General features: G+C 35.9%; 1 protein-coding gene across 1 annotated transcript in view; it reads right to left on the bottom strand.

Annotated features, from left to right (window-relative positions):
* LOC129633282 (T-complex protein 1 subunit beta-like) overlaps positions 1-12,002 on the bottom strand; it is a 55,794-nt gene extending 43,792 nt beyond the window's left edge. Inside the window, exon 1 of the mRNA XM_055555220.1 lies at positions 11,914-12,002. Within this exon, the coding sequence (XP_055411195.1) occupies positions 11,914-12,002 (89 nt within the window). The remainder of the gene's footprint in view (positions 1-11,913) is intronic.
* Between the last annotated feature and the right edge of the window lie 1,306 nt (positions 12,003-13,308).

The raw sequence follows: 13,308 nt of genomic DNA, 5'->3' as shown, positions 1-13,308 counted from the left end.
GCACAGTCCTTCAGTGTGGGCTTCCCTGGTGACTCAGTGGTAAAGAATCCACCTGCAGTGCAGGAGCCACAGGAGATGATGGTTCAGTCCCTGGGTCAGGAAGATCCCCTGGAGGAGCACACAGCAAGTCACATCAGTATTCTTGCCTGAAGAATCCCCATGGACAGAGACACCTAGCTGGCTAGAGTCTATAGGATTGACTCACAGAGAGTTAGAAATGACTGAAGCAACTAAACACATGCACTCCCTCAGTGTAGTTCTTCATATTTACAAATATCTATTTTCCTATCAGTAAATTTCCAAATAAACCTCTGATAACTTCTGTAGCCTGTTCAGAGCTAGTCACAGAGTCTATATACTTGATAAAAAACTATGGAATGCATTTCCCATAATTCTCTGTATTGTTGACATTAACTCTATCTGGATATTTAGTATATCCATTTATACCTGAAATAAATTTAAGAAACCTGAAATTTGCCAAGTCATTTTAAAGCACTTCTGGGTCTTATAAGAGTATTTATTTAATACTCTTTGAACTTCCAGGACATACATATCTCTGTTATTTAATTTCTATACTATTTGCTCTAAAATAAAGTGAACACTCTTAGCATATGAAATCCAGGTAACTCTGATTGGCAACAACTGTTTAGTATGTAATGAAAGTACCTTTGGAATTTTAAAGCACATGCTTTGAGAACTGATCCATTTTATCTAAATTATCAAACTTATTAATGAAGCATTATTTTGTATATTCCTTGAATATTTTTTGACATCTGCAGGTCTTCAGTGATAGCTTACTTTATTCCAAACCCTTGTCAGAAGTTTGTCAATTAAATATTTTCAAAGAACCAACTGTCTCATTGATTTTTTCTACTGTTTCACTGTTTTCAATTTCATTGATACCTGCTCTTATTATATCCCTCTGTAGGAGTTCTTTGGGTTATTTTGCTCATGGTTTTTCTAGGTATTGAGTTGGCAGCTTAGATTATTGAATTGAGATTTTTTTTTTTTGCTTTCTTATACATGCGTGCTGTGATATATATTTCTCTCTTAGCACTAAAGTGGTCCTGATGCATTATTGTGTCCAACTGCTCGTGACCCTATGGGATGTATCCCACTAAGCTCCTCTGTCCATGCAATTCTCCTGGCAAGAACAATGGAGTGGGTTGCCATGCCCCTCTCCAGGGATTGAGCCCACATCTCTTATGTCTCCGGCATTGACAGCAGGTTACCAGTAGCATCGCTGGGAATCCCCGAAGTAGTGCTACGTCCCACAAATTTTGATACACCCTATTTTGTTTTCATACATTTCAACTTATTTATAGATTTCCTTTGAGACTTTCTCTTTGACCCCCAAATCACCAAATTGTGATTTAACAGCATATTCTTTAGTTTTCAAGGGTTTGGTGGTTTTCCAGTTATCTATTATCAATCTCTAATTTGATTCTTGTATGGTTTGAGAACACACTGTGATTTCAGTTCTTTTACATTTTCTGATATCGATTTCATAGCCTAGGATAAGGTCTATCTTAGTACATGTTCTTTGACTGCTTAAAACATTGTGTATTCTGCTGTTGTTGAATGGTGTGTTCTAAAAATGTTGATCGACTTTTGTTGGTTGATAGTTTTCTCAAGTTCTTTTATATTTTCACTGATTTTTGTCTAGTTGTCCTATGAGTTACTTAAAGTGTGTTATGGTCTCCAATTATAGCTGTGAAATTGTCTGATCTCCTTTCAGTTCTATTTTTTTTTCATATGCTTTGCAGTTTTTTGCTTGGTTTACACATAATTAGTATTGCTGTGTTTTCTTGGTATATCAACCCTTTTAATCATTATATCATGTGCCTCTCTGACTGCTAATTTCCTATGCTCTAAAGTCAACTATATCTGATGTTAACATATCCACGTCTGCTTCCCTTTGGTTAATGTTTCAGTTCAGTTCAGTCGTTCAGTCGTGTTGGACTCTTTGAGACCACATGAATTGCAGCATGCCAGGCCTCCCTGTCCATCACCAACTCCCGGAGTTCACTCAAACTCATGTCCATCGGGTCGGTGATGCCATCCAGCCATCTCGTCCTCCGTCGTCCCCTTCTCCTCCTGCCCTCAATACCTCCAGTATCAGGGTCTTTTCAAATGAGTCAACCCTTCACATGAGGTGGCCAAAGTACTGGAGTTTCAGCTTTAGCATCATTCCTTCTAATGAACACCCAGGACTGATCTCCTTCAGGATGGACTGGTTGGATCTCCTTGCAGTCCCAGGGACTCTCAAGAGTCTTCTCCAACACCAAAGTTCAAAAGCATCAATTCTTCACTGTTCAGCTTTCTTCACAGTCCAACTCTCACATCCATACATGACCACTGGAAAACCATAGCCTTGACTAGATGGACCTTTGTTGGCAAAGTAATGTCTCTGCTTTTGAATATGCTATCTAGGTTGGTCATAACTTTCCTTCCAAGGAGTAAGCGTCTTTTAATTTCATGGCTGCAGTCACTATCTGCAGTGATTTTGGAGCCCCCTCAAAATAAAGCCTGACACTGTTTGCACAGTTTCCCCATCTATTTCCCATGAAGTCATGGGACCAGATGACATGATCTTAGTTTTCTGAATGCTGAGCTTTAAGCCAACTTTTTCACGCTCCTCTTTCACTTTTTTCAAGAGGCTTTTTAGTTCCTCTTCACACTCTGCCATAAAGGTGGTGTCACCTGCATATCTGAGGTTATTGATAGTTCTGGCAATATTGGTTAATGTTTACATGGTATAAATCTGATATCCTTGTACTTTCAACCTGTCTGAATTGTTATATTTGAAATGAGCTTAAAAAACAGCAAACTCTTGAGTCCTGTTTCTCAATTAATTATGCTAACATTGCTCATTTGAATTATATATTAAGCCATTTACATTTATTATAATTATAAACCTGTTAGGGATCAAGGTTACCATTAAAATTTTTGTTTTTATGTATTTTACTTATGATTATTTTTTCTGTGATTTGTTTTCTTCCAGACTTCTGTGGGTTATGTGAATGTTTTTTTAATTACATTTTTATTTATCTACAGTGCTTTTGAGTGTATTTCTTTGAATAACTTTATAAGTCACTTACTCTAAGCACTTAATTATATAATTATATACACATAGCTTACCACATTCTACTGATGGTAACATTTCATCAGAAACTTTACTTCACTTATCTACTCTATCCCCAAGTTCACTGATTCTCTCTCAGTGCCCTCCATTCTGTGGTCTTATTTTGCTTTTCATTTTGGTTTATATTGTATTTCAAATTCAAAAATGTTCATTTTTAAAAATATATTTTTAATTAATTTATTCTAATTGGAGGCTAATTACTTTAAAATATTTTAGTAGTCTTTGCCATACATTGACATGAATCAGTCATGGGTGTACATGCGTCCCCCTTATCAAACCCCCCACCCATCTCCCTCCCCACCCCATCCCTCAGGGTTTTCCCAGTGCACTGGCCATGACTACCCTGTTTCATGCATCAAATTTGGACTGGTGATCTATTTCACATATGGTAATAGACATGTTTCTATGCTATTCTCTCAAATCATCCCACCCTTGCCTTCTCCCACAGAGTCTAAAAGTCTGTTCTTTATAGCTATGTCTCTTATTCTGTCTTGCATATAGGGTCATCATTACCATCTTTCTAAATTCCATATATATGCATTTATATACTGTATTGCTGTTTTTCTTTCTGATTTACTTCACTCTGCATAATAGGCACCAGTTTCATCTACTTCATTAGAACTGATTCAAATGCATTCTTTTTAATAACTGAGTAATATTCCATTGTGTATATGTACCACAGCTTTCTTATCCATTCATCTGCAGATGGATATCTAGCTTGCTTCCATGTCCTAGCTATTATAAACAGTGCTGTAATGAACATTGGGGTATATGTGTCTCTTTCAATTCTGGTTTCCTTGGTGTGTTTGCCCAGCAGTGGGATTGCTGGGTCATATGGCAGTTCTATTTCTAGTTTTTTAAGGAATTTCCACACTGTTCTCCATAGTAGCTGTACTAGTTTGCATTCCCACCAACAGTGTAAGAGGGTTCCCTTTTTCTCCACATCCCCTCCAGCATTTATTTTTTGTAGACTTTTTGATGGTAACCATTCTGACCAGCATGAGATGGTACCTCATTGTGGTTTTGATCTGAATTTCTCTGATAATGAGTGATGTTGAGCATCTTTTCATGTGTTTGTTAGCCATCTGCATGTCTTCTTTGGAGAAATGTTTGTTTAGTTCTTTGGCCTTTTTCTTTTTTTTGGAAAATACTGATGGACATTTTCTTCAGGATTTATTTTTCAATTAATTTTTTTTTTATTGAAGGATAATTGCTTTACAGAATTTTGCTGATTTCTGTCAAACCTCAACAGGAATCAGCCATAGGTATATATATCCCCTCCCTTTTGAAACTCCCTCCCATCTCCCTCCCCAGTTTACGTCATTTATTTTTCTGGTATTGAGCTTCATGTGCTGCTTGTATATTTTTGAGATTAATTCTTTGTCATCTATTTCATTTGCTATTATTTTCTCCCATTCTGAAGGCTATTTTTTTCATCTTGTTTATAGTTTCCTTTATTGTGCAAAAGCTTTTAAATTTAATTAGGTCCCATTTCTTTACTTTAGCTTTTATTTCCATTATTCTGGGAGGTGGGTCATAGAGGATCCTGCTGTGATTTATGTTAGAGACTGTTTTGCCTATGTCTTCCTCTAAGAGTTTTATAGTTTCTGGTTACATTTAGATCTTAATCCATTTTGAGTATATTTTTGTGTATGGTGTTAGAAAGTGTTCCAGTTTCATTCTTTTACAGGTAGTTGACCAGTTTTTCCAGCACCACTTGTTAAAGAGATTATCTTTTCTCCATTGTATATTCTTGCCTCCTTTGTCAAAGATAAGGTGTCCATAGGTGCGTGGATTTATCTCTGGGCTTTCTGTTTTGTTCTATTGATCCATATTTCTGTGTTTGTACCAGTACCATACTGTCTTGATGACTATGGCTTTGTAGTATAGTCTGAAGTCAGGCAGGTTGATTCCTCCAGTTCCTTTCTTCTTTCTCAAGATTACTTTGGCTGTTCAAGGTTTTTTGTATTTTTCATAAAAATTGTGAAAGTATTTGTTCTACTTCTCTGAAAAATACCATTGGTAGCTTGATAGGGATTGCATTGAATCTATAGATTGCTTTGAGTTTTATACTCATTTTCACTATATTGATTCTTCTGACCCATGAACATGGTATATTTCTCCATCTATTGTGTCATCTTTGATTTTTTTTATCAGTGTTCTATAGTTTTCTATGTATAGGTCTTTTTTTTTTTTTTTCTTTAGGCAGATTTATTCTTAAGTATTTTATTCTTTTCGTTGCAATGGGGAATGGAATTGTTTCCTTAATTTCTCTGTTTTCTCATTGTTAGTGTATAGGATGGAGAAGGCAATGGCACCCCACTCCAGTACTCTTGCCTGGAGAATCCCATGGATGGAGGAGCCTGGTAGGCTCCAGTCCATGGGGTCGCTAAGAGTCGGACACGACTGAGTGACTTCACTTTCACCTTTCACCTTCATGCATTGGAGAAGGAAATGGCAACCCACTCCAGTGTTCTTGCCTGGAGAATCCTAGGGACGGGGGAGCCTGGTGGGCTGCCGTCTATGGGGTCGCACAGAGTCGGACACGACTGAAGCAACTAAGCAGCAGCAGCAGCAGTGTATAGGAATGAAAGGGATTTCTGCATATTAATTTTATATCCTTTCTGAAACTTTATTATACTCATTGATTAGCTCTAGTAATTTTCTGGTGGTGTCTTTAGGGTTTCCTATGTGGAGGATCATGTTATCTGCAAATGGTGAAAGCTTTACTTCTTTTCCAATCAGGATTCCTTTTATTTCTTTTTCTTCTCTGATTGCTGTGCCTAAACCTTCCAAAACTATGTTGAATAGTAGTGGTGAGAGTGGGCACCCTTCCTGACTTCAGGGGAAATGCTTTCAATTAATCACCATTGTGGATAATGCTTGCTGTGGGTTTATCATATGTGGCTTTTATTATGTTGAGGAATGTTCCTTCTATGCCTGCTTTCTGGAGGGTTTTTATCATAAATGGATGTTGAATTTTGTCAAAGGTTTTCTTTGCATCTATTGAGATAATCATGTGGTTTTTATCTTTCAATTTGTTAATGAAATTGATTGATTTGCAAATATTGAAGAATCCTTGCATCCCTGGGATAAAGCCCACTTGGTCATGATGTATGATCTTTTTAGTATGTTGTTGAATTCTGTTTTCTAGAATTTTGTTGAGGATCTTTGCATCTATGTTCATCAGTGATATTGGCCTGTAGTTTTCTTTTTTTGTGTGGCATCTTTGTCTGGTTTTGGTACTACTGTGATTATGGCCTCATAGAGTGAGTTTGGCAGTTTACCTTCCTCTGCAATTTTCTGGGAGAGTTTGAGTAGGATAGGTGTTAGCTCTTCTCTAAATTTTTGGTTGAATTCACCTGTGAAGCCATCAGGTCCTGGGCTTTAGTTGGAAGATTTCTGATTACAGTTTCAATTTCTGTGCTTGTGATGGGTCTGTTAAGATTTTCTATTTCTCCCTGGCTCAGTTTTGGAAAGTTATACTTTTCTAAGAATTTGTCTATTTCTTCCAAGTTGTCCATTTTCTTGGCATATAGCTGCAGATAGTAGTCTCTTATGATCCTTTGTATTTCTGTGTTTTCTGTTGCGATCTCTCCATTTTCATTTCTAATTTTGTTGACTTGATTCTCCTCCCTTTTTTCTTGACGAGTCTGGCTAATGGTTTGCCTGTTTTATTTATCTTCTCAAAGACCAGCTTTTAGTTTTGTTGATTTTTGCTATAGTTTCTTGTTTATTTTTCATTCATTTCTTTATATGTTTTATTTAGTGATGCTTTAAAATGTTTGAAATTGTGTGCAATTGTTGGATATAAAATATGTCAGTGATGGCTACTTCTAAAGTCTTTCTCAGATAATTCTATTATCTTTTTCATCTCAGTGTTGGTACCTATTGATTGTATTTTTCATTCAATTTAAATTATTCCTGATTTTTGATATATATGACTTTCAATTAATAGCTAGATAGTTTCATGTTTAGATTTAAAATTTTATTTTCCTGATTACTAGAACATTTGACTTCCATTTGCAAAAACATGGATGGACTTGGAGGGGATTATGGTAAGTGACAGTCTGACAGAGAAAGACAAACACTGTGTGATTTTACTTACTTGCAGAATCTAAAAATGCAACAAGCTAGTGAACATACCATAAAAGAAGAAGATTCACAGATATAGAGAACAGCCTAGTGGTTATCACTGGGGAGTTGCAAAGAGAATGGCAGATGGATATAGGAGATTAAGAGTTAACAAATTATTATGTATAAAATAAGCTATAAAAATATATAACACCAGGAATATACCCAATATTTTATAATAACTAAGAATGGAGTGTACTATTTAAAAATTGTGAGTATAATATACCTATAATTTATAAACCATTTTACATCAAGTACACTTATATTAATAAAAATGTTATTTAATGTCATATCCAAAAAGTTAATGATTAAAAATGACACAAATCAATATTGATAAACATTGAATAACTATTACTAACAATAAAATAAAAACAAATAACCCTTGGGAAGAATATAGAATCAGAATCAATAAGCAGAAAAGTTTAGTAAGGCAATCCAGAGACTGCCTTTGGAAATAGAAAGTGTATGAAGCTAAAGCAGAATGTTAGGTGTATTTGAGTTCTGAGAATTTAAAATCATTATCTTACTCTAAGTAATGAATGATGGATAGTGATGGGATTGGTAATAGAGTCAAATAAAAAGGGAATATTCTATTATGGCAATTACATGGACATTTCTTGCTCATATTAAAGACAATTATGATAGAAAAGCATCATTCTGTCATATAAAGACTGTAATTTGTGTGCTTTTGAATTCTATCTTTTCAGCTAAAACAACAAAATATTTCTTTTAGTGTTCTTTTATGAAAAAATCAGTGTCTTTGTATAGACTAGGCCAGTGTTATTGGGTTGTTCCATCACTTAACCTTAAGAGCTATTATTTTGGTCTCTAATTTTTTTCTTTTTCTGAGCAAAAGTTTGTAGAAAGTGCTCAGCAAACATTTGTAATTCTGAGTGGATGCTGTTTATTTTCAAATCTTTGATTAGACCTAACTAAATCTCTGAACTTAGGTTTAAAATCTTCAACAAAAAAGATGCATATGACAGTTAGAACTGTTGAAATGTCTTCTCCCTGATAGAAAGAAGAATTTTCTATAAAGGTGGTAGTGATGAGGTCTAGAAAATCTACAAGACTTTTTTATAGTTATGACTGTATTTTCCAAATATGCTTTATATTTTGGGACAGTTTGAAATTTGTAGAAAAATTGAGACTTTAATGTAGAAAAATTGAGAATATAGAATAGAAAGTTCTAACATATATGTATATGTTCCCATATATTATGTATAGTTGTCCTATTATTAAAATCTGACATTATTAATGTTAATAATAAGATTATTAATGAAGTTTAATTGAAACACTATTGATACATTACTATGTATTATTATTATGCATATTATAATAATGAAGCAATATCAATATATTATTGTTAGCTAAAGTTCGTACTTTTTCAGATTATCTTCATTTTTATTTAATGTATTTTTCTCTTCTAGGATCACATTCAGGTTCCCCGTGTCTTTTTAGATTCTCCTTTGTTGTGCTAAGTTTTTGGACTTTCTTTGTTTCTGATGAGTTTGGCAGTTTTAAGGTTTCCTGGTCAGCTATTTTTTTTAGAATTACACTCTACTGGAATTTTATTGAATTTTCTTCCTCATTATCAGACTGGAGTTATGGGGTTTGGTCTTGTGTGGAGGAGCATCACAGGAAAAGTGCATTTCTCACTACATACTATTAATATAGTTTATCACTGTTGATCTTGACCTTAATTACCTGGCTGAGGTCATGTTTATCATGTTTCTCCACTGTAAAGTTTCTCTTCTTTCCCACTTTCCACACTACAGTGTTTGAAGGCAAGTCACTGTGTATAGTCCACACTTAAGTTACAATGATCCTCCTGAATGCTAAGGATTACATACATTATTTTGAAGTCTTCTGTACAGGAAATTTTTCTCTCCTCACAAAGCTGTTTATTTACTCAATCATTCACTTATGTAAGTATAGACCAATGGATATTTATTTTATACTTTGGGTTATAATGCAATATAATTTTATTTTCCTACTCAAGTTATTCCAGTTTTGGCTTCTGGTGACTCTTAGTTTCTCAACATCATTAAAGTGAAGTGAAGTGGTCAGCTGGGTCTGATTCTTTGTGACCCATGGACTGAAGCCCACTAGATTCTTCTGTCCATGAAATTCTCCAGGCAAGAATATTGGAGTAGATAGCCATTCCTTTCTCCAGGGGATCTTCCAAATCTAGAGACTGAAAAAGGGTCTCCCGCATTGCAGGTCTTTACCAGCTAAGCTGCCAGGGAAGCTCGCCTATCAACCTGTTTATGTGTGTGTATGTTTAGTCACTTTATTCTCAGGCAATAGAACAATGTTTCAGGCTCATCTTGCCTATTTTCTTCCCCAGTCCTAAAATAAGCCATTTCTTCAAGGGAGCCTTGGTGCTTTAGTCTGGAGAATGGTATAGACATCGCAGTCTGAGAGCTAGGACTGGAGTCCTGACTAATCATTTTTGATAGAAAGTCCTTTGGGAAAGTTCTAGGCTGAATTGTGTTACACTTTTCAAAGTGCTGTAGAATAATCAATGAAGTCATTCACTGTCCTTGGTAAAATTCTGCCAGAATTTCAAATATTTAGTTATATTTACATCATAAAATTTGTATATGTAAGAAGTTGGACATAAAATCAGATTATCATTGAATAACTGAGAATATCATATGCAAATGACAGTAAATAATAGAGAAGTAATAGATAAGAAACTTGGCACTAAAGCCCACCTTAGTTTTTATTGCTCTTGGTAAATAAACATAGTCCAGTCAAGAGGCTGCTGCTGCTAAGTCACTTCAGTCATGTCCGACTCTGTGTGACCCCATAGACAGCAGCCCACCAGGCTCCCCCGTCCCTGGGATTTTCCAGGCAAGAACACTGGAGTGGGTTGCCATTTCCTTCTCCAAGTCAAGAGGCTAAAAGAGAGTAAAAGCTTAGGTATCACTTGAAGCAGAGTAGGTATGCTCATCACCAAAAGGAATTACTCAACTGCCCAGGCCTTGGGATATTGAGTATGAGGATGTTAAAAGCTGTTGTGTGCTATTCAGGAAGTGACAAGGGCTGAGTGTGATATAATGAAAGCATGAAAAATGATGGGGGAAAACTAACCTGATCACCATTAAGGATGCATATGTGCACGTTAAATCGCTTCAGTTGTCTCCAACCCTTTGTGAGCCCATGGACTATAGTCCGCCAGGCTCTTCTGTCCATGGGATTCTCCAGGCAAGAGTTCTAGAGTGGGTTGCCATGACCTTCTCCAGGGGATCTTCCTAATCCAGGGATTGAACCCACATCACTTACATCTCCTGCATCAGCAGGTGTGTTCTTTACCACTACTGCCACCTGAGAGGCCCACCATTAAGGATAATCTTTCTTAAAAAATGCTATATGTTCAGCTTTGAAAGACTGATATATCATAAGGAATAAGAGTAGTTTTTTATAGTTTTTGCAGAAAGATAAGAAGTTACATAAGTTTAGGGAAGTGTTAGAAACAGTTCTTGGAAGAGAGAGATTATTATTGCACTTTAAACACTGATGGCTAAGCAATTTAAATTTAACAGATGTGACAGGAGAAAGACAGCCTAATGTCACATGAGGACTACCGTAAGGGAAAGGGGGAGCTGTTTAAGGGGCTGAGAAAATAAGAGTGTCATAGTGAAAGTTTTCAATCATTTAGTGTCTTTTTCTTGATTATATTAAGCATTAGTGCTCTTCAGCTTACAGTAGATTCAATTATCATACCCTCCCATACATTACTTCTATTGATTTCAATGTTTTAAGTTAAATATAATAAGAACACTGTATCAGAGGATTATGTACTTCTATACATTTTTCAGAATGCTCCTTGTCCATATAAGGTCCTAAATAAATATTTTGTGAAAAATTAAGCATTTAAAGTACAATATTTATGATTTATAATTAAAGAGCCTATACTTATCATTAAGAACTCCCACAATAAAGAACTAAGCAAAATTGATATCCTCTATCCTTCCTCTCTATTTCTATTCCCACACTCACATATTTTCCAGGGATGGTGATTATTAGTATATTTGCATATATAAAATATATATGACAGGAATACTGCTAGCTAAAATCTATTGAGTTGACCCAGGCAATGCGATAAGTAATTTCCATATTTATTTACTCTTACTTTTATAAAACTCTTTAAAATGGTATTATTATTATTTCTATAATAACATAAAAAGAAATAATATAACAAAATGAAAGAATACGGTACTTATACTGTCAGTAAGTACTTATGTGATATCAGGCTGCTTTACTAATATCTGCAGCTGGTATGTGGAGAAGGCAATGGCACCCTACTCCAGTACTCTTGCCTGGAAAATCCCATGGGTGAAGGAGCCTGGTAGGCTGCAGTCCATGGGGTCGCGAAGAGTTGGACACGACTGAGCGACTTCACCTTCACTTTTCACTTTCATGCACTGGAGAAGGAAGTGGTAACCCACTCCAGCGTTCTTGCCTGGAGAATCCCAGGAACGGGGGAGCCTGGTGGGCTGCGGTCTATGGGGTCGCACAGAGTCGGACACGACTGAAATGACTTAGCAGCACCAGCAGCAGTTGGTATGTGCCATTTTGGGATTCTCCATGCTCTGCCCTGATAATAGTCCCACTTGCTTCTGTACCTCTGCTGGGGCCTCTTATCCAGCCAATCAGTGGCCCCAACCACTAGCACCCACGGCAGCTGCAGTCCACGTGCAGCGCTGCTCCCCATGCCGCCACAGCTGTCCCTGCTCTACCAAAGCAGAGAGCAGCCCACATAAGGCGCACCCACTGAGTGTCTGGCTCCGTGCCCAGGCAGCACTGTTCTGAGCCTCACAGGACATCTTCTAAATAAAGTCATTCCTTTAAGACTGGGAGTTAATTGATATGCCTAATACATAGAAACAAAAACAAAAAATTCGCCAAAATGAAAAGAGGAATGTGTTCCATCTGAAAGAATAAAATAAAACTACAGAAAAATAACTAAGTAGAATGGAGATACAATGAGAATCATCTCTACAGAGCAGCAAAATGAAAAAACTAAAGAAGTGAAGATACCATAACACAACTTTGGGACAATATTAAACACAGTATCATTTGCATTTTAGGTACCCCAGAAGGAGAAAAAAGAGAAAAAGAGTGAGAAAAACATATCTGAAGAAATGGTAGTTGAAAATTTCCTTAACCTGGGGAAGGAAAAAGATGTCTAAGTCCACGAGGCACAAATAGTTTTAATAGGATAAGTCCAGAGACATATACCAAGACACATTATAATAAAACATGGGAAATGTTAATAAAAAAGAAAAAAAATCCTAAAAGGAGCAAGAGCAAAAGGACTAATGTAGAAGAAAAACCTCATAAGGCTATAAGCAGAATTTTTCAGCAGAAACTTTCCAGGCCAGAAGAAAGTGCCATGACATAGTCTAAGAACTGAAAGGAAGAAAAAAAAAAAACTGCCAAGAAGCCGCCTCTCCACAGAAAGGTTATCATTCAGAATTGAAGGAGATGCCAAGAGTTTTACAGGTAAAATAAGCTAAAAGATTTCATCACCACTAAACTGTGCCTACAAGAAGTATTAAAAGGATTTATTTAAGGTTAAAACAAATTTCATTAGTTAATAACAGGATAACTTACAAAGTAAAACTCTCACTGAAAAAGGTAAGTATATATTGGGTTGGTCAAAAAGTTTGTTCAGGTTTGTCCATAAGTTGCAATGGAAAATCCCAAACAAATTTTTTGGCCAATCCAGTAATAAAGGTCACTCACTTATAAAGGAAGCATAAAGGTTAAAAGACAAAGGTAGGAAAAAGAAACTACAATTATAATAATAATTTAAGGAATGCATAAAATTAAAAAATTTAAAACGTGGCATCAAAAGTATAAAATATGGGGGGGTGATGGAGTAAAATATGAAGCTTTGGAATATGTTTGTATCTAAATTGCTGCCAACTTAACATAAGCCTACTACTTACAGAATGTCATATGTAATCCTCATGGTAATCATAAGGAATTAACTTACAGTAAATATGCAAAATAAT

This window comes from Bubalus kerabau, chromosome 1 (assembly GCF_029407905.1).
Source record: "Bubalus kerabau isolate K-KA32 ecotype Philippines breed swamp buffalo chromosome 1, PCC_UOA_SB_1v2, whole genome shotgun sequence".
Taxonomy (NCBI): Eukaryota; Metazoa; Chordata; class Mammalia; order Artiodactyla; family Bovidae; genus Bubalus; species Bubalus kerabau.
Note: the sequence above shows the minus strand (reverse complement) of the source record. Positions and strands in the feature narration are given on the sequence as shown.